Raw genomic sequence first — 23,902 nt, 5'->3', positions numbered from 1 at the left:
CCAGGGTTCCGATGTTTCAGATGTCATCGAGGCAGAGGAATGAAATGTGGGGGGTGTAGCATTGCTTGTTAGGGAAAATATTACAGCAGTGCTCAGGCCAGGCAGATTAGAGGGCTTGTCTACTGAGTCCTTATGGGTGGAGCTGAGAAACAGGAAAGGTATGGACACATTAGTGGGATTGTATTACAGACCACCCAATAGGCAACGAGAATTGGAAGAGCAAATCTGCAGAGAGGTAGCAGGCAACTGCAGGAAACATAAAGTTGTGGTGGTAGGGGATTTTAATTTTCCATATATTGATTGGGTCTCCCATACTGTTAGGGGTCTAGATGGTTTAGAGTTTGTAAAATGTGTTCAGGAAAGTTTTCTAAATCAATATATAGAGGGACCAACTAGAGGGGATGCAATATTGGATCTCCTGTTAGGAAACGAGTTAGGACAAGTGACAGAAGTCTGTGTAGGGGAGCACTTTGGTTCCAGTGATCATAACACCATTAGTTTCAACTTGATCATGGACAAGGATAGATCTGGTCCTAGAGTTGAGGTTCTTAACTGGAAGAAGGCCAAATTTGAAGAAATGAGAAAAGATCTAAAAAGCGTGGATTGGGACAGGTTGTTCTCTGGCAAGGATGTGATCGGTAGGTGGGAAGCCTTCAAAGGAGAAATTTTGAGAGTGCAGAAGTTGTATGTTCCTGTCAGGATTAAAGGCAAAGTGAATAGGAATAAGGAACCTTGGTTCTCAAGGGATATTGCAACTCTGATAAAGAAGAAGAGGGAGTTGTATGACATGTATAGGAAGCAGGGAGTAAATAAGGTGCTTGAGGAGGATAAGAAGTGCAAGAAAATACTTAAGAAAGAAATCAGGAGGGCTAAAAGAAGACATGAGGTTGCCTTGACAGTCAAAGTGAAGGACAATCCAAAGAGCTTTTACAGGTATATTAAGAGCAAAAGGATTTTAAGGGATAAAATTGGTCCTCTTGAAGATCAGAGTGGTCGGCTATGTGCGGAACCAAAGGAAATGGGGGAGATCTTAAATAGGTTTTTTGCGACTGTATTTACTAAGGAAACTGGCATGAAGCCTGTGGAATTAAGGGAAACAAGTAGTGAGATCATGGAAACTGTACAGATCGAAAAGGAGGAGGTCCTTGTTGTCTTGAGGAAAATTAAAGTGGATAAATCCCCGGGACCTGACAAGGTGTTCCCTCGGACCTTGAAGAAGACTAGTGTTGAAATTGCAGGGGCCCTGGCAGAAATATTTAAAATGTCGCTGTCTACAGGTGAGGTGCCGGAGGACTGGAGAGTGGCTCATGTTGTTCCGTTGTTTAAAAAAGAATCGAAAAGTAGTCCGGGAAATTATAGGCCAGTAAGTTTAACATCGGTAGTAGGTAAGTTATTGGAGGGAGTACTAAGAGACAGAATCTACAAGCATTTGGATAGACAGGGACTTATTAGGGAGAGTCAACATGGCTTTGTGCGTGGTAGTTCATGTTTGACCAATCTATTGGAGTTTTTCGAGGAGGTTACCAGGAAAGTGGATGAAGGGAAGGCAGTGGATATTATCTGCATGGACTTCAGTAAGGCCTTTGACAAGGTCCCGCATGGGAGGTTAGTTAGGAAAATTCAGTCGCTAGGTATACATAGAGAGGTGGTAAATTGGATTAGACATTGGCTCAATGGAAGAAGCCAAAGAGTGGTAGTAGAGAATTGCTTCTCCGAGTGGAGGCCTGTGACTAGTGGTGTGCCACAGGGATCAGTGCTGGGTCCATTGTTATTTGTCATCTATATCAGTGATCTGGATGATAATGTGGTAAATTGGATCAGCAAATTTGCTGATGATACAAAGACTGAAGGTGTAGTAGACAGTGAGGAAGGTTTTCAGAGCCTGCAGAGGGACTTGGACCAGCTGGAAAAATGGGCTGATAAATGGCAGATGGAGTTTAATACAGACAAGTGTGAGGTATTGCATGTTGGAAGGGCAAACCAAGGTAGAACATACAGGGTTAATGGTAAGGCACTGAGGAGTGCAGTGGAACAGAGGGATCTGGGAATACAGATACAAAATTCCCTAAAAGTGGCGTCACAGGTAGATAGGGTCGTAAAGAGAGCTTTTGGTACATTGGCCTTTATTAATTGAGTATAAGAGCTGGAATGATATGATGAGGTTGTATAAGGCATTGGTGAGGCCAAATCTGGAGTATTGTGTTCAGTTTTGGTCACCAAATTACAGGAAGGATATAGATAAGGTTGAAAGAGTGCAGAGAAGGTTTACAAGGATGTTGCCGGGACTTGACAAACTCAGTTACAGAGAAAGGTTGAATAGGTTGGGACTTTATTCCCTGAAGCGTAGAAGAATGAGGGGAGATTTGATAGAGGTATATAAAATTATGATGGGTATAGATAGAGTGAATGGAAGCAGGCTTTTTCCACTGAGGCAAGGGGAGAAAAAAACCAGAGGACATGGGTTAAGGGTGAGGGGGGAAAAGTTTAAAGGGAACATTAAGGGGGCTTCTTCACACAGAGAGTGGTGGGAGTATGGAATGAGCTGCCAGACGAGGTGGTAAATGCGGGTTCTTTTTTAACATTTAAGAATAAATTGGACAGATACGTGGATGGGAGGTGTATGGAGGGATATGGTCCGTGTGCAGGTCAGTGGGACTAGGCAGAAAATGGTTCGGCACAGCCAAGAAGGGCCAAAAGGCCTGTTTCTGTGCTGTAGTTTTTATATGGTTCTATGGTCAAAAGATTCAGCAAGAAATAGACCAGTTGGAAATGTTGGCAGAGAAATGGAGATGGTGTTTAATCCAGACAAGTGAGGTTTTGCACTTTGGGAGGTCAAGTGCAAGAGGAAAGTAAACATGGCAGGAGCACTGATGTATAGAGTGATCTTGTGGTGAAAGTCTATGGTTTCCTGAAGGTGATGACAATGGTAAATATGCTGGTAAAGAAGGCATATGGCACACTTGCCTTCATTGGTTATGGTTCTGAGAATAAAAGTTGGGAAGTCATGTTACAGCTGTATAAAACTTAGGTTCATTTTAAATATTGTGATCACCATATGACAGGAAGAATGCAAGACCATAAGGCCATAAGATATAGTAGCATAATTAGGCCATTTGTCCCATCAAGTCTACTCTGATATTTCATCATGGTTGATCCATTTCCCTCTCAACCCCCAATCTCCTGCCTTCTCCCCATAGCCCTTCATGCCCTGACTAATAAAGAATCTATCAGCCTCTGCCCTTAAGTATACCCTATGACTTGCTCTCCACAGACACTTGTGACAACAAATTCCACAGATTCACCATTCTCTGGCTAAAGGAATTCCTTCTCAAGTCTGTTCCAAAAAGGATACCCTTCTATTCTAAAATTATCCTCTGGTCTCAGACACCCCTATCATACGAAACATCCTCTCTATTGAGGACTTTCAATATTTGATAATTTCAATGAGGTGACCACTCATTGTTCTGAATTCCAATGAATACAGGCCCAGAGCCATCAAACACTCCTCATATGACAAGATATTCAATCCTGGAATCATTTTCATGAATCTCCTTTTAAACCCCCTCCAAAGTCAGCACATTTGTTCTTAGGGGCCAAAACTGCTCACAATATTCCAAGTGAGGCCTCATCAGTGCTTTATAAAGCCCCAACATTACATCCTTGCTTTTACATTCTAGTCTCTCGAAATAAATGCTAACATCACATTTGCCTTCCTCACCACCAGCTCAGCCTGCAAATGAACATACAAGGAATCCTGCACGAGGACTCCCAACTTCCTTTGCAGATTTTTGAATTTTCTCTCCGTGTAAAAAAGCCTATCCCTTTATTTCTCTGCCAAAGCGCATGACCATACACTTCCTGACACTGTATTCCATCAGCCACTTCTTTGTCCATTTGTCCAAGTCCCTCTGTAGCTTTCCTGCTTGCTCAACACTACGAGCCCCTCCACATATCTTTATATCATCTGCAAACTTACCACAAAGTCATTGACAATGACTTACCATCCAAGTCATTGACATGTAACATAAAAAGCAGTCCCTACACAGATCCCTATGGAACACCACTCAACATTGGCAGCCAACCAGAAAAGATTCCCTTTCTTCTCACTCTTTGCCTCCTGCCAATCAGCCAATGTTTTATCCATGCTAGAATTTTTTCCTGTAATACCATGGGCTCTCAACTTATTAAGCAGCCTCATGTGTGGCACTTTGTCAAAATCAAGTACACAACACCACCAATTATTTTTTGTCTATCCTACTTGTTATTTCTTTAAAGAATTCCAACAAATTTGTCAGGCAAAATTTTCCCTTGAGGAACCAATGCTGACTGTGGCCTATCTTTTCACGTACCTCCAAATACCCTGAAATCACATTCTTAACAATTGACTTCAACATCATTCCAATCACTGAGGCTAGACTAACTAGCCTATAGCTTCCTTTCTTCTGCCTCTTTCCCTTCTTGAAGAGTGGAATGATATTAACAATTTTCCATTCCCCAAAACCACGCCAGAATCAATTGATTCTTGAAAGATCATTACTAATGCCTCCACAAGTTCTTCAGTCACCTCTTTCAGACCCTGGGGTATACACCATCAGTCCAGGAAATTTCAGTTTCCCAAGCACCTTCTCCCTAGTAATGGCAACTTCACATGCTTCTGAGCCCTGACACTCTCGAACATCCAACATTGATTGTCTTCCACAATGAATACTGATGCAAGTTGCTTATGCAGCTCATCTACCATTTCCTTGCTCCCCATTATTAACTCTCCAGTGTTATTTTCCAGCAGTCCATAATCTGCTCTTGCTTCTATTTTACTCTTTTGGAAGAAACTTTTGGTATCCTCGTTAATATTATCGGCTAGCTTACTTTTGTATTCCAACTTTTCGTTCTTTATAACTTCTTTAGTTGCCTTCTGTTAGATTTTGAAAGCTTTCCAATTCTCCAATTTCCCACTAATATTTGCTCTATTATATGCCCTCTCATTGGCTTTTATGTTGGCTTTGACTTCTCTTGTCAGCCATGGTTGTGGCATCCTGCCTTTAGAATACTTCTTCCTCTTTGGGATACATGCACCTTGTGCCTTATGAATTGCTTCCAGAAATTCCAGCCATTGCTGCTGTGCCGTCATCCCTGCCAGTGTTCTTTTTCAATCAGCTTTGGCCAACACCTCTCTCATGCCTCTGTAATTCCCTTTACTCCACTGTAATACAGATGCATCTGCCTTTAGCTTCTCCTTCTCAAATTTCAGGGTGAATTCCATTATATTGTGATCCCACTCCCCTAAGGGTTCTTTTACCTTAAACTTTCTAATCCATTCCAGTTCATTGTACAACACCCAATCCAGAATAGCTGATGCCCTAGTGGGCTGAACCACAAGCTGCTCTAAAAGGCCATTTCATAGGCATTCTACAAATTCCCCTTCTTGGATATAGAAGCTTCGACGAGGCTGCAGAAGACGTTTATGAGACTGTTTGGATTAGGGAGCATTAGTTACAGGGAGAGGCTGAGCAAATTTAGATTGTTCTCTTTGGAGCATGGGAGATTGAAGAGTGACCTGATTGAAGAATATAAAATTACGACAGGTATAGACAAGCTAGGTAGTTAGTCTATACTAGAGAGCATAGGTTTAAGATGAGAAGGGGAAGGTTTAAATGAAATCCACAAGGCAAGTGGCAGGTAGCTGGAATGTGCAGGGAAATAACTGATATGGACCACGCATGGAAATGATGCATACAGACAATGTTCAGATAAGCGAGAATTAGATTCAATCAGCATCACTTTTGACTTGAACATTATTGACTTAAGGGCTAGCTCCTGTGCTCTACAGTGTTCTCTATAACATGGCTCGCTGTTGTGTACATACATCTATTGATGCTTCTGGACACATCTTCAGTGATGTTCCTGGAATCATCGGGTGTTTCGGGTCTTTCAACATCATACAACCTCCTCCAAGTGACCCAGCCAGGGATGATCAGACCCCAGCTTGTGTCCAGATGGCTAGCTACTTATGACTCCATGGCTCCCCTCTTTTTGAGCCACAGCCATCTTGAGGTACTCTCTGCCACATCGGTGGTACTGCGGATGGCTCTCCTCTTCCTCTCTCCCTCGATGCCCAAAATCCTGAAGGCTCTAACTAAAGAACGGGCTACGAATCCCCTATAACCAACCTCCACTGGGAGACACCTCGTTCTCCATCCAGCCTGCTGACAGCTGCTGACCAGTCCTGCGTACTTGGAGAGCTTCCTTTCAAAGGCCTCCTCCAAGCTATCTTCCCATGGGACTGTCAGCTCCAGCAGCACCACTTGCTTAGTCAACTCAGACACTAGGACAATGTCTGGCCGCAGGGTGGTGGCTGTGATATGGTTGGGGAACTTCAGCTGCCCTTCGAGGTCCACCAACAGCTGCCAGTCCCTTGCAGAGGTCAGAATGCCTGCAGATGTTCTTTTGGCAGGTATTGGCTGCTCCCCAGCTCTGACAAAGGCAATGGTCTGCTTGGAGGTTCGGGACCGCTTCGCCCACTCAACTCCTGCGCTGACGGCTTCAGCGATGGTCTTCAGGACCTGATCATGCCTCCACCTGTACCGTCCCTCACCAAGTGCCCTTGCACAGCCACTGAGGATGTGCTCCAGGGTTCCTCACTTGGAGCACAGTGACTCTGCCTTGCCCCATGTGTGCAGGTTTGATGGGCTTGGAAGCACATCGTACACTGCCTGGCTGAGAAATTGGATGCAGTGTGGTTCGGCTTTCCAAAGATCAGCCCAGGTCACTTTCCTCTCAACCACATTCTCCCATCTTGTCCAAGCTCCCTGTTGCTTCATTCCCACTGCCTTGCAGGCTCTCATCTCCTCCACTACTGCTCTCATCTCCCCCTGAACTAGACGATGCCTTTCCTTCCCTCTGGTGTCCATTTGGGGAGTTGGAAAGGATCCTAGCCCAGCTCGGCCTCGTGTGACCACTCTCACCAGCCTCCTGTGACGCAGCCTAGCCTCTGCCTCCTGAACAGCTTCCTCTGCCCTCCACTTCCTGCCAGTACCTACTTGGATCCCTGCTCTAGCCACCTGCGGGTCACGTGAGTCCCTATACTGTAGCACTTCTCTGGCTCTTGCTTGCTTGAATTCTTCCTCCAAGGATTTGAAGGGTAGTTGCAGTTTGTTGTGGTGTCCATAGAGTGCGATGCTGCTCAAGCTCTTTGGCAGCCCCAGCCATCTCCTGAGGTGGTTGCTAACCCTCCTCTCTAAGTTTCGACTGTCGAGATCGGAACTGCGTAGACGAGGAGGGGCCACAGGATTCTGGGAAGAATGCCATGCTGATACACCCAGGCTTTAAACTTCCCAGGTAGGCCAGACTTGTCCACAGATTTCAGCCAGCCATCCAACTCGGTGAAGGTTGCCTGAATGGATGTTGTGTCCCTTAAAAGCTGTCAAAAACTTTGCCTAAGCTCTTGACTGGCTTTTCTGTGATGGTTGGGATGGCTGTGCCTGTGATGCTGAACCAGAACTTGTTCTCCACCTTCCCTTTCCTCAGCACCATCGATATTGACTTGGTTGGTTTGAAACGCATCCGGGCCCACTCCACCAGCTTTTCGAGCCCTTGCAGAATCCTCCGGCAGCCTGGGACTGATTCTGTGGTGACTGTGAGGTCATCCATGAATGCCCTGATAGGTGGTTGCCGTTGAGCGGAATTCATTCTGGACCCTCCACACTCTGGTTCAGCAGACTTAGTGAGCATGTTCATGGCTAGGGAGAACAGTGTCACTGAGATAGTGCACCCTGTGATGATGCCGACCTCCACCTTGTGCCAGGTTGATGTAATTGCTCCTGAAGAGACCCTCATCCTGAAGTTGCTGTAATAATCAGCGATAAGGTCTCTGATTATGCTAGGGACGTGATAATTGGTCAGTGTGAGCTGCACCAGCTTGTGTGGAATGGAGCCATATGCATTTGCCAGGTCGAGCCACAACACTGAAGGTTGCCCTTGTTCTCTCTGGCCTCCCTGATGAGCTGTGTCACCACACCGATGAGCTCCAGACAGCCCGGCATCCCTGAAATGCCACCCTTCTGGACTGATGTATCAATATAGGTGTTCTTTGCTAGGTAGGTGCACAGCCAGTTGGAAACTGCACTGAAGAAGATCTTCGCCTTGACACACAGCAGGGAGATGATGCGAAACTGATCTATCTGGGTGGCATTTTCCTCCTTCAGGATCCACACCCCTTCAGCCACTCTCCACTGTTCTGGGATTTTCCCCCTTCTCCAGAAGATTCTCGGGAGCTTCCACAGACGCAGCAGGAGCTTGGGGCAATTCTTGTACACTTTGTACGAGGTGTTGCTTGGTCCTGGAGCCGAGCTTGCCCTTGCTTTGCAGATGACCTATCTGACTTCCTTTAGTTGCAGCTCTGACATGTCGAACTGCACATCCGGTTCAGGTGGGTCTATTAGGATGTCGCACTCTCCCAACTCCTGCTCTCTTTCAGGATCATTGTATATCTTCTTCAGATGTTGGTCTATGTCTTCCTGCGAACAGGCCAATTTCCCACTGTGCTTCTCCCCCAGCAACTCCTTGGTGAACTTGAAGGGGTTGGCGATAAAGGCAACACGTTTTCGGGCCCTTTCACGACACCGCCTCCGATGCCACTCTGCCCAGCGGAGGACCCTGATCTTCTTTCGTAGTATGCACATCAGCTGGGCCAAGCCAATGCACTCCTCTTCTCCTGCCTCCTTGTATTGGGAATTCAGCGCTTTCATCTCCTGCCTGATGTTGTGGATCCTCAATGCTCTTTGGTTCTTCGAGTGAGATGTTTTGGAGCCTTCCTTCTCCTCTCCTCCGAACCGTTCAGCTGCGATACTAACAATAATTGTTGTCATGGCTTGCAGCTTCCTATCAACCCCTCCCTTCGCCGTTGCCTCCAGAATTTGGTTAACATCTTCATCAAACTGCTTCCACAGTGAAGTCATGTTAGCTGCAGGCCATTTGATCTGCCTCCTGTTAGACTTCATGTTCGAGGGATTAGTTTGCAACACTTGGAGGTTCCGGGTGCTATGGGATAACTCCGGGCCTGGCCCCACCTTCGTCTCACCAGGTTGGACACCTGCGCGTTGTGTTGCTCCTGCTCCCGCCAAACACTTCATCCTCACTTGGTGGATCTTCAAGCCACGATCGTTCTTGCAGATTTTGCCACATGCACACTGCTTCCTCATCGTCATTTGTTCATTGCCTGGGTCTGATGCCATTATGTCCATCCGACTGGGGTGCTCATCCTCTCCCCCTCTCGGGCACCCCGAGGGTATCTTTTCCTTAGATTCTTTGTAGCTTTTGTGGGGACACAGATTGGGTTGCCAGCCCGTTCTGCCCTGGTTGCTGTCTCTCCGGGCTGTCACTGACTCTCCAGTCATCATCACTCTTTTCGCGGTTGTCACCCAGACTTTCCTGGTTGTCACTGATTAACTCAGGGTGTAAGCTGTGTACATACATCTATTGATGCTTCTGGACGCATCTTCAGTGATGTTCCTGGAATCATTGGGCGCTCAAAGAATGTACAATAAAATGCCATTGATATCCACAAATTTAAAAAAGAACATTACTACAGTTGTCTTCTTCAGCTCTTCTACTTTTTTTGAGTTAATCACTGGTATTTATTTATCAAGTTGATGAGTGGTGTACAGCAGGGGTCAGTGCTGGGAGCAGTGCTGTTTTTGATACACATTAATAACTTGGATGTGAACGTAGGAGGTATGATTAGTAAGTCTGCAAATGACAAGAAAACTGGTCATGTTGTGTATAGTGAGGAAGGTTGTCCAAGCTAGTTTAATAGAGAATTGATAGAGTTTTGGGCAGAGTACTGGGAAAAAGACACTAGCTAACTATTTATGCCTCTCATAATCTTATAAACCTCTATTAGACCTCCTCTCGGTCTCTGCTGTTCCAGAGAAAACAACACAGGTTTGTCCAACCTTTCCTTACAGTACATGACCTCTAATCTAAGCTGTATCCTAGTCCTGCAAAATTTCACCACCTTTCCTATAATTGCGGAAGCCAGAAATGAATTAATTACTCCTGGTGTAACTTAACAGGAAGTTTACAAAACTACAAGATATCTTCCCCACTCTTGAACTCAATTCCTTGACTAATAAAAGCACAAATGCCAATATGCTTTCTTTACCACTCTGTCGACCCGATTAGTCACTTTCAGGGAGCAATGGACTTGGACTCCAAGATCCTTCTGCATATCAACACTTAAGGGTTTTGCTATTAACAGTCCTGTCTTTTAAATTTTGATCTTCAAGGTGCACTACTTCACATTTGCTGTGTTAAACTCCATCTGCCATTTCTTTGTCCATATCTGCAATTAATATATTTCCAATTGTATCCTCTGTAAATCTTCAAAGTTCAATCATCTACACTATCCACAACACCACCAATCTTCATATCTTCTGCAAACCTAGTAGCCTACCCATCTAAGTCACAAACAGCAGACTCGCAGTACGGATCCCTGTGGAACATCGCTAGTCAGAAACCTCCAAACAGAATAAGGCCCTTTGGCCACAGCCCTCTGTTTTTTATGGGTAAGTGAATTCTGACTCCAAATGGCCAATTCAGTCTGGATCCAATTCATCCCAATCTTCTGGATGAGTCTGCCATGAGAGACCTTGTCAAATGCTGAATAAAAATTAATGTAGAAAACATCTACATTCTACCTTCATCATTTCCTTGAAAAACTCAATCAAGTTAGGAAAACACAACTTCCCCAACACAACGCCATGTTGACCATTTCTAATTAAGCTATGATTTTCCAAATGGCTATAAATCCTATCCCTTAAAATCCCTACTACTGACACAAGATTCACCGAACTACAGTTTCCAGGATTATCCTTATTCCCTTCTTAATTACTGAAACAACCCTAGTGAACTCGCTGATCCTCCAGAGCTTTGCCGGTGGCTAGAGAGGACGCGAAGATATTGGTTGAGGTCTCAGCAATCTCATCTCCTGCTTCCTGCCATAACCTGGAACATGTTCCATCAAGCCATGGGGACTAATCCATCGTGATGTTCTTTCACAGACCCAACACACCTTCTTTACCTCAAAATGCCTTAGAATATTAGCATGCTCCATATTGATCCTTATTGCTCCATATTTTCCTTGATAAATACTGACACAAGGTACTCATTTCGGACTGTACCCACATCCTCTGTCTCCAACTACATGCTCCCTCCTTAGTGTTTGGGGTTCTCTTTAATCATACTTGCCAAAGATTTTTCATGGCCTTCCTGGCTCTCCTAGTTCCATTCTTTACCATCCTCAAAGGCTCTGTTTGATTTTAATTTCCTTAACATTGCATATACACCCTTTTCTTCCTGACTACAGTGCTTTGCAAAAATAATCAGCCCCCAACCCTTGCTTCACATGAATGAGTATTATAACCAGGGATTTTGATCAACTTAACTGAGAATTCTTATTTGTGAATCACATTCTCTTTTTTTCCCCCCACAGTACAACCCCACAAAAAACAGGAAAATTGTAAAGCATGGAAAGCTAAAAATTCAAAAACTGAAACGTCAGCAGTTCAAAAGGTATTAAATCTCTTTTGATCAGTGCTGAGTTGAACCATGCCCTGCGGTTATTACAGTCAGTCGTCTTTTTGGGTAAGTCTCTACTAGCTTTGCACAACATGATGGAGCAAGATTTGCCCATCCCTCTCTGCAAAATTGCTCAAGCTCTGCCAGGATGGTTGGGGAGCGGCAGCAGACAGCAACCTTGAGGTCTTGCCAGAGATGTTCAATCGAGTTAAGGTCAGGGCTCTGACTGGTCCACTCAAAGACATCAATTTTCTTTGTACGAAGCTCTGGTAGTGTGCTTTGGACTGTTGTCCTGCCGAAAGATGAACTTCCTCCACAGTTTAAGCTTTCTGGTGGAGGCTAGCAGGTTTTTATCCAGGATCTCTCTGTATTTAGCAGCATTCTTCTTCCCATCAATCCTGACTAGATTTCCAGTCTCCGCTCCTGAAAAGCATCACAATAGCATGATGCTACCTCCACCATACTTTACAGTAGGGATGGTATTACCTGGCTGATGTGCCCAATTTGTTATTAGATTTGTTGAGCCCAAAGACCTCTACTTTAGTCTCATCCAGCCACCAGCCCTTCTTCCACAGCTTAAGAGTATCTTCTAAGTGACACTTTGTCAAGTCTTTATGGGCAAGGATATGCTTTTTATTTTAAGCTAGGGCTTCTTCCTTGCCACACTTCCATAAATACACTTTTTGTGCAAGGCCTTAGAGATTGTGGAGCTGTGAACTTCATCTCCAGTTGCAGGCATTGACTTCTACAGCTCACTCAGAATGACTGCTGGTGTCACAGTAGCTTCTCTTAAAAGCGCCATGTTTCTCTAGCTACTATGTTTAGAGAGATGGCCTGACTTAGGCAGTGTTGCTGTGATTTCATATCTTTTCCACTTTTTTTTTTAAATGATGGATTGCACTGAGTGCCAAGGTATGTTCAGTACTTTGAGATGGTCTTGCACCCTTCCCCAGATTTGTGTTTCTTTATTATTATTTCCCTGACTTGACTTAAATGCTCTTTTGTCTGCATTTTGGTTTGGTCTGTTGAAAATCTACCATACTGCTGGACCTTAGAGAAATAGGGGGTATTTACAGTATTCTTATGAATCCATTCAAGTTAGTTGATCCTCCAATTTTCTATATCAGCAAATTGGGTGAGTGGGTGAGCTAATATAGAGTATTGCACCTGACGAAAGTTGGCATAGAAATTGCAAAGGAGATGAATACTCTTTCAGCCTCATGACTTTGATTTTTAATTTTCAGTAAACTGTTGACTGGTTTTGGAATGTTTCTTTTGATCTGACATGATGCACAATGTTTTGTAAATTAGCTCAAAAAATCCTACTTCAATATATTTTAAATGTAGAAAATGAGACAGTAAAATGTAAAAATAGTTGTGGTGGTATCTGAATATTCTTAAGGCACTGTATATTCACCACCTCTCTCAACATTCAAGTTTCCTTACCTTGCCATCTTTCTTCTTCCTTCTGACTGGAACATACCCGTCTTGTATTCTGTGCAGTTGGTCTTTAAACATGCTCTACATGTCAAATGTGGACTTGCTTAAAAACAGGTGCACTCAATTAACTCTACCTAGATCCTGCCTAATACGCTTGTGATTTGGTCTACTTCAAATCAATACTCTCCCGCGAGGTCCATACTTATCCTTATTCATAGCTATCTTAACGTAAGGAATTGTGATCACTGTTCCCTAACCATTCTCCCTTTGAAAGGTCAGCCACCAGACCTGGCTTATTACCCAGCACTAGGTCCTGTATGGGCTTCTGTCTTGTTAGACTACCTACATGTTGATTTAAGAAACCTTTCTGGAATCACCATACAAATTCTGCCAGATCTCATCCTCTTGCACTAAGGAGGTCCCCATAAATACATTGGGGATATTGAAATCACCCACTACAGTAATCTTGAAGTTTTTGTACATTTCTCTAATCTATCTGCATACCAGTTTCCCAATATTCCAGTGGCTAAATCATCAAAACCCTGGAACATTAAGCACCTATTCTTGTCCTTCTCTCAACTAAGTTTTTGTTAATGGCTGCACCATCATAATTACTGATCCATGCTCTAAGTTCATCACCATAACCCGTAATACTCCTTAGTAATAAAATACACATATTTCAGCTTCTGATTGCCATGTCATTAGAAGAATGTGGTTCCGCTGAAGGAAATGCAAAGGAGATGTTACCCGGATTGGAAGACTTTAAGTAACGGGGAGAGATTGTATGGGCAAGGTTTGTTTTCTCTTAAGTGAAGCAGACTGAGAGTTGACCTGATAGAGGCATATAAACCTATGAAAGGCATAGATAATGATAGTCAGAATCATGGTAGGGGCATCAAAACAGACGTCACTGGTTTAAAGCTGGATGAAAGAGTTTTAAAGGCAATGTGAGAGGGAAGTTTTAAAACACAGAATTAGGTTGATATATGGAACATGGTACCAGAGGAAGTGGAGAAATCAGAAACAATCAACACATCTTAAAATGCATTTAGACAAGCCCTTTAGAAGGCAAGGCATAGAATGGTAAGGACATAATGCAGGGAAATTGGATGAGTTTAGATGGCAAGAAAGATTGGCATAGACATTGACTGAGGGGCCTGTTTCTGTACTGAACTATTCCATCAAAGCCAAGCTATCTAAGATGTGCAGGCATTACCTTATTACAGAAGAGATGGTTGAAATAATTCAAATTTGAAATGAAAGACATGAAAGACAATAGTTGCATTCATTTCCAATTTATAACTGTAGCAGAATAACTTCTGTGCTATTACTTTCACAAATACAATGTTTAACCAACTAACCTTTTGGTGCTGAACATTTTGACAATGCTCTGGATTTCATGGATAGGGTAGGTGTGCTGGCACCTTCAGTTATCCTGATTAAAAAAAAGGAAACAGTTTAAATAATTACACTGCAATTTATAGTGTTTTCTGCTTTTCCTTCACCTACTTCTGGAAAAATAACTTAAGTTTTGGCATAAAGACATAAAGCATAGATTAAAAACGGTGTTATGGCTCATCAGACCCAATTAGAATTTACTCCAGCATCACATATCCAGTTCTCTCTGAAGCTGTTATATCCAGGAATATGGACCATTGAGACCTAATGTAACATTCTGAATCCAGTAATGTAACAAAAAAAACCTTCCCAGATGACCACACCAGCTTCATTCAAGAACTTACATTTCTTTTAATTCCTTAGTACTTGAATCAACATTTCATTGTAAACTTCCTACCTATGTCATTACATGCCTTTCTAAATTTCAGTTCCTTCAATAGCTATTCTCTGATATGATATGTGTGTTGCTTGAAATTCCAGCATCTGCAGATTTCCTCGTGTTTGTGCTCTGATATGGAAGTTGTAGTTGTTGTTGCACTGGTATGCAGATAGATTAGAGAAATGTACAAAAACTTCAAGATTACTGTAGTGGGTGATTTATATTTGACTTTAAAACGGTGGATCAAATTCTAATCTGTTCAAATACAAGAGTACAGCTCTTATAAGAACTGAGAAACAAGGTCAGCCAGCACTGATAAAATTAAATAATCATCTTACATAACTAATGTCTCTCATCAGAATCAGAATCGGCAGAGAGATGTAAACTTAGTCAGTTCCATCATGGGCATTAGCCTCCATAATATACAAGACATCATCAAGAAGCGATGCCTCAGAAAGGTGGCGTCCATCATTAAGGATCCCCATCACCCAGCTCATGCCCTCTTCTTACTGCTACCATCAGCTAGGAGATACAGGGGCCTAAAAGTACACACTCAATGATTCAGGAACAGCTTCTTCCCCTCTGCCATTCGATTTCTGAATGGACATTGAACCCATGAACACTACCTCGTTCCTTTCTTAATTTTTATTTTTGCACTGCTTATTTAATTTAACTATTTATTATATATACTTACTGTGATTCATGTTTTTTCTCTATTATTATGTATTGCATTGTACTGCTGCACCAAAACAAATTTCACAACACATGCCGGTGATATTAAAACTGATGCTGATAAAATGAAATAATCATCTTACAGAACTAATGTATCATATTCACCCCTTGCCCGATACTTACTTCTCCAATGAAAATCAGTTCAGTTGATACAATGAGCTGGAACTTTTCCAAATGCTGCAATGGATGTGGGAAGACAGCACCATGTCTATTTCTGAATAAAGCTCCAATTTCTGGGTCAAAACTCATTATATAAGCTGATTAAGCTGATCAGTGAGATTTTAGACTTCTGCTTTGAGCTTGCTGAGTTGGGGGAGGACAGCAGAATGTGTATTGTGTTATATTAAAATATTGGATAAAAGTCTGAACAACTACAATTGACTAACTCTGTGAACTCACAGCATGGAAGGTGTCAAGGTATCTGTACAAGTTAAACACTTGTTAATGTCTAATGTTTGCTGATAGCGGCTGGAGTCTTCCTTGGCCTCAAGGCACAAGTGGCATGAGGATGTCTGTTGATGGACACGAGTTGTTCGAATGAAGGAAACCATACTGAGAACAAAAGACCAAAGCGTTTATCTGTTTCTGCATGTCCCTCAATGCCTCTGGATTCGGCCTAAAATGTCAAGGGTGCTTTTTTCCATAGATGCAGCCTGACCTGCTGAGTTCCTCCAGCATTTTGTACATGTTGCTCCTATTTATCAGTGTACCTTCCTCTCAGTTTTTAGAGCGCTACCCGGACTGAAAAATCACAACTGATAGATGCCCAGGATGGACCCAGGGTGATTGCACAAGTCAGAATTCAGAGTTTCCCCGGGCATCAAAGGGTATAGGGAGAAGGCAGGGGAGTGGGGATGACTGGACGATTTGGCTCAGCCCATGATTGAATGGTAGAGCAAACCCGACGGGCTGAATGGCCTACTTCTGCTCCTATGCCTTACGGTCTATGATCTTAATCAAGTCACCGACAATGGCGACAATCAAGTGGCTGAGAATCATGAGCCCTGAAATCTTTGTAATTTACCGCGTCGTATTTAGTGTGGTTTATTTGTGCTTTCTGTTTTATGATTATTATTAGGCTGAAGTTACTTTGTTGTGCTGTACGCTTATTCCCACACCTCCTGGTCACTCAAAATAGTCAACCCAGTCCATGACAGAATGGCAAAGAATTCTTAATATAGCCACAACAGTTTGAAAGATGTAATGGGCTGTTTGCTGCTTTTGAAGTGAAGTGAGTCACATTCGTAATCTGACCTCAGAGCAAGGCTGCAGTAGAGATATCAGGGACTGTTGAGTCCTCTAGACACAAGAGATTCTGCAGATGCCAAAAATCTTGAGCAACACGCACAAAATGTAGGAGGAACTTAACAATTCAGGCAGTATCTATAGAGGGGAATAAACCAGTCAATGTTTCAGACAGACTCTTCATCAGGACCATTCCTGAAGGGTCTCAGCTGGAAAAACCAACAGCTTATTCCCCTCCATCGATGGTGCCTGAACTGCCAAGTTCATCCTGCAATTTGTGCGACTGCTGTTGTGTCCTCTGCTTCACAGAGGCATCCATCCCTCAGCATTCTGGACACAACAGAGGGATTCACCAGATGATGGCATCAGGTAAGGAAATAAGTGGCAGCATTTGCTTCATGAATAAATTATCGTGGGGCATAGATGGGGCAGTTCTGTCTCAGTCCTGTTCCCTGACTTGGACGATCTGGCAATCATGTGTTATTGGTACTATCTGCCGTGAGCATTCTCCACCATCATCCTGGTAGTAGTGTAAATGCCATCCCTGGTGAACCTCAAGATGACACTGGAGTTGCTGAGCACTGAGACCGCCAATAACTCAACAGCACAGCCTGATTTCATCTTGATCATCACAGGGGGTTTTCAACCAGGCAAATTTAAGGAAGTCTCTAATAAGGTGCCACCAATGTCAAAGTCAAAGTGAATTTACATATTATCAAAATATGTAGATGTTATTGCAATTCATTTTCTTGTGAGCATTTACTGGAAAATAAATAGTATAATTTACGCAAAAATGTACATAAACAACAACTGACAAACAACCAGAATCAGGTTTATTATCCCTGGCATGTGATGTGAAATTTAGCAGCAGCAGTTCAATACAATACATAATCTAGCAGAGAGAAAAAATAATAAATAAAACAAAACATAATAAATAAACAAGTAAATCAATTACGTATATTGAATAGATTTAAAAATGTGCACAAACAGAAATACTGTATATTAAAAAAAAAAGTGAGGTCGTGTCCAAAGCTTCAATGTCCATTTAGGAATCAGATGTCAGAGGGGAAGAAACCGTTCCTGAGTCGCTGACTGTGTGCCTTCAGGGTTCTGTACCTCCAACCTGATGGTAACAGTGAGAAAACCGCATGCCCTGGGTGCTAGAGGTCCTTAATAATGGACACTGCCTTTCTGAGACACCGCTGCCTAAAGGTGTCCTGGGTACTTCGTAGGCTAGTGCCCAAGATGGAGCTGACTAGATTCACAACCTTCTGCAGCTTCTTTTGGTCCTGTGCAGTAGCCCCTCCATACCAGACAGTGATGCAGCCTGTCAGAATGCTCTCCACAGTATGGTACAACTATAGAAGTTTTTGAGTGTATTTGTTGACAACCAAAGTGCAAAAGACATATTGTGCAAATAAAAAATAACTAATACTAAGAACATGAGTTGTAGAGTCATTGAAAGTGTATCTGTGCTTTGTGGAAGTAGTGGTGAGTGAAGTTATCCATAATGATTCAGGAGCCTGATGTTCCTGAATCTGCTCAAGTGGGACCCAGGGCTCCTGTAACCCCTGGCAAATGGTATTAGTGAGAAGAGAGCATAGTCTGGATGGTGTCACCTACAGAACCTGATAAGTCAACACACTCAATCAGAAAGTTTACCGTACCATTTCCACAACCTCACTTTGGCAAGTCCGGTCACCTGGCTGTACTTCTACTCACAGTGTACAGGCAGAGACTGCGGAACATATCACCAGTTGTGAGGACCAAGAACATTGACAGTAGCACTTAGAATTGATAGACTGGAACATATTCCAGTGTGTGAGGCCAGTGCTCGGTGTCAGATGTGGGAAGTCCTGGAGTCTCCCAGCCTCCCCGATGGCCATATCTGCACCCAGTGTGTCGAGCTGCAGCTCCTAAAGGACTGCGTTAGGGAACTGGAGTTGCAGCTCGATGACCTTCATTTGGTCAGGGAGAGCAAGGAGGTGATAGAGAGGAGTTATAGGCAGGAGGTCACACCGGGGCCACGGGAGACAGTCAAGTGGGCCACAGTCAGGAGAGGGAAGGGGAAGAGTCAGGTACTAGAGAGTACTCCTTGACAATTAGTACTCCTGTTTGAGTACTGTTGGGGGGGGAACAGCCTACTTGGGGGAAGCAACAGTGGCTGTGCCTCTGGCACAGAGTCTGTCCCTGTGGCTCAGAAGGGTAGGGAAAGGAAGAGAAAGGCAGTAGTGGTGAGGGACTCTGTAGTTAGGGGGTCAGACAGGCGACTCTGTGGACGCAGGAAAGAACCTCGGATGGTAGTCTGCCTCCCAGGTGCCAGGGTCCGGGATGTTTCAGATCGCATCCAAGAGATCCTGCAGTGGGAGGGAGAACAGCCAGAGGTCGTGGTACATATTGACATAGGCAGGAAAAGGAGGAGGTCCTGAAAGCAGACTACAGGGAGTTAGGAAGGAAGTTGAGAAGCAGGACCACAAAAAGTAGTAATCTCGGGATTACTGCCTGTGCCAAGTGACAGTGAGAACAGGAATAGAATGAGGTGGAGGATAAATGCGTGGCTGAGGGATTGGAGCAGGGCGCAGGGGTTCAGATTTCTGGATCATTGGGACCTCTTTTGGCGCAGGTGTGACCTGTACAAAAAGTAAACACAAAATAATTTGCAGATGCTGGGATCAAGGCAACACTCACAATACACTGGAGGAACCCAGCAGGTCGGGCAGCATCCGTGGAAACGATGAGTCGACGTTTCGGGCCAGAACCCTTCATCAGGACTGTAGAGGGAAGGGGCAGAGGCCCTATAAAGAAGTTGGGGGAGGGTGGGAAGGAGAAGGCTGGTAGATTCCAGGTGAAAACCAGTGAGAGGAAAGACAAAGGGGTGGGGGAGGGGAAGCGGGGAGGGGAAGCAGGGAGGTGATAGGCAGGAATGGTGAAGGAATAGGGGAAAACACAATCTTCTGTATCAGGTAGGAGATACAGAAGCCTGAAGGTACACACTCAGCAATTCAGGAACAGCTTCTTCCCCTCTGCCATCCGATTCCTAAATGGACATTGAAGCTTTGGACACTACCTCACTTTTTTTAATATACAGTATTTTCACCTGGAACCTACCAGCCTTCTCCTTCCCACCCCCTCCTCCACCTTCTTTATAGGGTCTCTGCCCCTTCCCTCTACAGTCCTGACAAAGGGTTCCGGCCTGAAACGTCGACTCATCCTTTCCACGGATGCTGCCCGACTTGCTGAGTTCCTCCAGCGTGTTGTGAGTGTGACCTGTACAAAAAGGATGGGTTGCACTTGAATCCCCGGGGGACCAATATCCTGGCGGGGAGGTTTGCTAAGGCTACTGGGGAGAGTTTAAACTAGAATTGTTCGGGGGTGGGAACCAAACTGAAGACACTGGGGAAGAGGCGGTTGGCTCACAAACAGAGAAAGCCTGGAGACAGTGTGTGAGAGAGGATAGGCAAGTGATAGAGAAGGGACGCGCTCAGACCGACGGTTTGAGATGTGTCTATTTTAACGCAAGGAGTATTGTGAACAAAGTGGATGAGCTTAGAGCATGGATCAGTACTTGGAGCTATGATGTGGTGGCCATTACAGAGACTTCGATGGCTCAGGGACAGGAATGGTTACTTCAAGTGCTGGGTTTTAGATGTTTCAGAAAGGACAGGGATGGAGGCAAAAAAAGGTGGGGGCGTGGTACTGTTGATCAGAGATAGCGTCACGGCTGCAGAAAAGATGGACGTCATGGAGGGATTGTCTACGGAGTCTCTGTGGGTGGAGGTTAAAACAGGAAGGGGTAAATAACTCTGGGTTCCCCTCCACCTTGTCTTTCTCCCCAGACCTCCTGTCCCATGATCCTCTCATATCCCCTTTGCCAATCACCTGTCCAGCTCTTGGCTCCATCCCCCCCCCCGCCCCTGTCTTCTCCTATCATTTTGGATCTCCCCCTCCCCTTCCCACTTTCAAATCTCTTACTAACTCTTCCTTCAGCTAGTCCTGACGAAGGGTCTCGGCCTGAAACGTTGACTGTACCTCTTCCTAGAGATGCTGCCTGGCCTGCTACATTCACCAGCAACATTGATGTGTGTTGCTTGAATTTCCAGCACCTGCAAAACTCCTGTTGTTTGCGTCAATAACTCTACTGGGTATTCACTTTGGAAAAGGATCTTGGTGATTGTAGTGATGTCTTGCAGCGGACTGAAAAGCTTGAGCATGTAGATATTAAGAAAGAAGATTTGCTGGAGCTTTTGGAAAGCATCAGGTTGGATAAGTCGCTGGGACCAGATGAGATGTACCCCAGGCTACTGTGGGAGGCGAGGGAGGAGATTGCTGAGCCTCTGGCGATGATCTTTGCATCATCAATGGGGACGGGAGAGGTTCCGGATGTTGTTCCCTTATTCAAGAAAGGGAGTAGAGATAGCCCAGGAAATTATAGACCAGTGAGTCTTACTTCAGTGGTTGGTAAGTTGATGGAGAAGATCCTGAGAGGCAGGATTTATGAATATTTGGAGAGGTATAATATGATTAGGAATAGTCAGCATGGCTTTGTCAAAGGCAGGTTGTGCCTTATGAGCATGATTGAATTTTTTGAAGATGTGACTAAACACATTAATGAAGGTAGAACAGTAGATGTAGTGTATATGGATTTCAGCAAGGCATTTGATAAGGTACCCCATGCAAGGCTTACTGAGAAAGTAAGGAGGCATGGAATCCAAGGGGACATTGCTTTGTGGATCCAGAACTGACTTGCCCCAGAAGGCAAAGAGTGGTTGTAGACAGGTCATATTCTGCTTGGAGGTCGGTGACCAGTGGTGTGCCTCAGGGATCTGCTCTGGGATCCTTACTCTTCGTGATTTTTATAAATGACCTGGATGAGGAAGTGGAGGGATGGGTTAGAATGTTTGCTGATAACACAAAGGTTGGGGGTGTTGTGTATAGTGTGGAGGGCTGTCAGAGGTTATAGCGGGACATTGATAGGATGCAAAACTGGGCAGAGAATTGGCAGATGGAGTTCAACCCAGGTAAGTGTGAGGTGGTTCATTTTGGTAGGTCAAATATGATGGCAGAATATAGTATTAATGGTAAGACTCTTGGCAGTGTGAAGGATCAGAGGGATCTTGGGGTCCGAGATAGGATGCTCAAAGCAGCTGTGCAGGTTGACTTTGTGGTTAAGAAGGCATATGGTATATTGGCCTTCACTAATTGTGGAATTGAATTTAGGAGCCGTGAGATAATGTTGCAGCTATATAGGACCCTGGTCAGACCCCACTTGGAGTACTGTACTCAGTTCTGGTCACCTCACTACAGGAAGGATGTGGAAACCATAGAAAGGGTGCAGAGGAGATTTACAAGGATGTTGCCTGGATTGGGGAGCATGCCTTATGAGAATAGGTTGAGTGAACTTGGTCTTTTCTCCTTGGAGCGACGGAAGATGAGAGGTGACCTGATAGAGGTGTATAAGATGTTGAGAGGCATTGATCGTGTGGATAGTCAGAGGCTTTTTCCCAGGCCTGAAATGGCTGCCACAAGAGGGCACAGCTTTAAGGTGCTGGGGAGTAGGTACAGAGGAGATGTCAGGGGTAAGTCTTTTACTCAGAGAGTGGTGAGTGCATGGAATGGGCTGCCAGCAACAGTGGTGGAGGTGGATACGATAGGGTCTTTTCAGAGACTTTTGGATAGATACATGGAGCTTAGAAAAATAGAAGGTTATGGGTAACCCTAGTAATTTCTAAGGTAGGGACATGTTCGGCACAACTTTGTAGGCCAAAGGGCCTGTATTGTGCTGTAGGTTTTCTATGTTCAGAGATTCATACTTGGATCTGAATATGTCAAGGACATTACTGACTTCATGAAGACCTACATGGATGAGTGTGTGTCATTGAGAAGGTACTGAGTTTTCCCAAACTAGAAGCTCTGAATGAAACAGGAAATTTTCATTCTGCTGAGGGCTAGATCTGTGGTTTTCAATGGCAAGGACCCAGAACTCTGCACGAAGTCCTGGTATGATCTATTGAAGGTGATTGTGACAATGAAAAGACAGCTGTGTGTGAAATTAGATCCACAATCAGATGCTAAACAGCTGTGCAAGGGTTTGCATGCCATAAGGCAAATTCTAGCGGCATAATTGACAGAGATGCTTCAAATCCCCGATGAGCTCTGTGCCTTTTATGCACGCTTTGAAAAGGAGAATAACACTACACTTGTGTGAGTCCCTACAGCACCTGGGGACTCTGTGTCTAAGATGCCGGTGTCAGAGCATCTTTCAAGAAGTTCAACCCTCGCAAGGCATTCGGGCCCGATAGTGTATCCAACAGGCCACTGAAAACGTGTGCCAACCAACAGGAGAGAGTGTTCAAAGGCATTTTCAACTGCAGCAGTCGGAGGTTCCAACCCATTTCAAAAAGGCATCAACTATACTATAAGTTACAGAAAAAGGTTGAACAAGTTAGGTCTTTATTCTTTAGAGCGTAGAAGGTTGAGGGGGGACTTGATAGAGGTGTTTAAAATTATGAGGGGGATTGATAGAGTTGATGTGGATAGGCTTTTTCCATTGAGAATGGGGGAGATTCAAACAAGAGGACATGAGTTGAGAGTTAAAGGGCAAAAGTTTAGGGGTAACATGAGGGGGAACTTCTTTACTCAGAGAGTGGTAGCTGTGTGAAACCAGCTTCCAGGCAGGTTCGATGTTGCCGCTTAAAGTTAAATTGGATAGATATATGGACAGGAAAGGAATGGAGGGTTATGGGCTGAGTGCATGTCGGTGGGACTAGGTGAGAGTAGAAGTTCGGCACGGACTAGAAGGGCCGAGATGGCCTGTTTCCGTGCTGTAATTGTTATATGGTTATATACTGGTGCCTGAGGAGAGCAGGGTGGGAAGCCTCAACAACATTACCTGCAATGTTACTCTCATATCGATCATAGTGAAGTGCTTCGAGAGGTTGGCCATGGCTAGACTTAGCTTCTACCCGGGCAAGGAATGGCTAGAATTAACTCCTACCTGAGCAATGACTGAACCTGCTGTAATTTGCCTACCACCAAAACAAGGCTACAGCAGTTGCAACCTATCTCTGCTTTAGAGCACCGAGACAACGGCAAAGCACAAGTCAGGCAGCTGGTTATCAATTGCAGTTCTGTATT

At 44.3% G+C, this 23,902-nt stretch overlaps 1 protein-coding gene across 2 annotated transcripts in view; it reads right to left on the bottom strand.

The window, feature by feature from the left end:
- The window catches only part of oxr1a (oxidation resistance 1a), a 536,209-nt gene that overhangs the window by 422,588 nt on the left and 89,719 nt on the right, over nt 1–23,902 (bottom strand). For both annotated transcript variants that reach the window (XM_072249890.1, XM_072249891.1), the window contains exon 2: nt 14,376–14,449. In XM_072249890.1, coding sequence (XP_072105991.1) covers nt 14,376–14,392 — 17 coding nt within the window. In that variant the 5' untranslated portion in view covers nt 14,393–14,449. The remainder of the gene's footprint in view (nt 1–14,375; nt 14,450–23,902) is intronic.

Source organism: Mobula birostris (assembly GCF_030028105.1).
Source record: "Mobula birostris isolate sMobBir1 chromosome 1 unlocalized genomic scaffold, sMobBir1.hap1 SUPER_1_unloc_1, whole genome shotgun sequence".
NCBI classification, from domain to species: Eukaryota; Metazoa; Chordata; class Chondrichthyes; order Myliobatiformes; family Myliobatidae; genus Mobula; species Mobula birostris.
The sequence above is the reverse complement of the archived record's forward strand: the minus strand, read 5'-3'. Positions and strand labels throughout refer to the sequence as shown.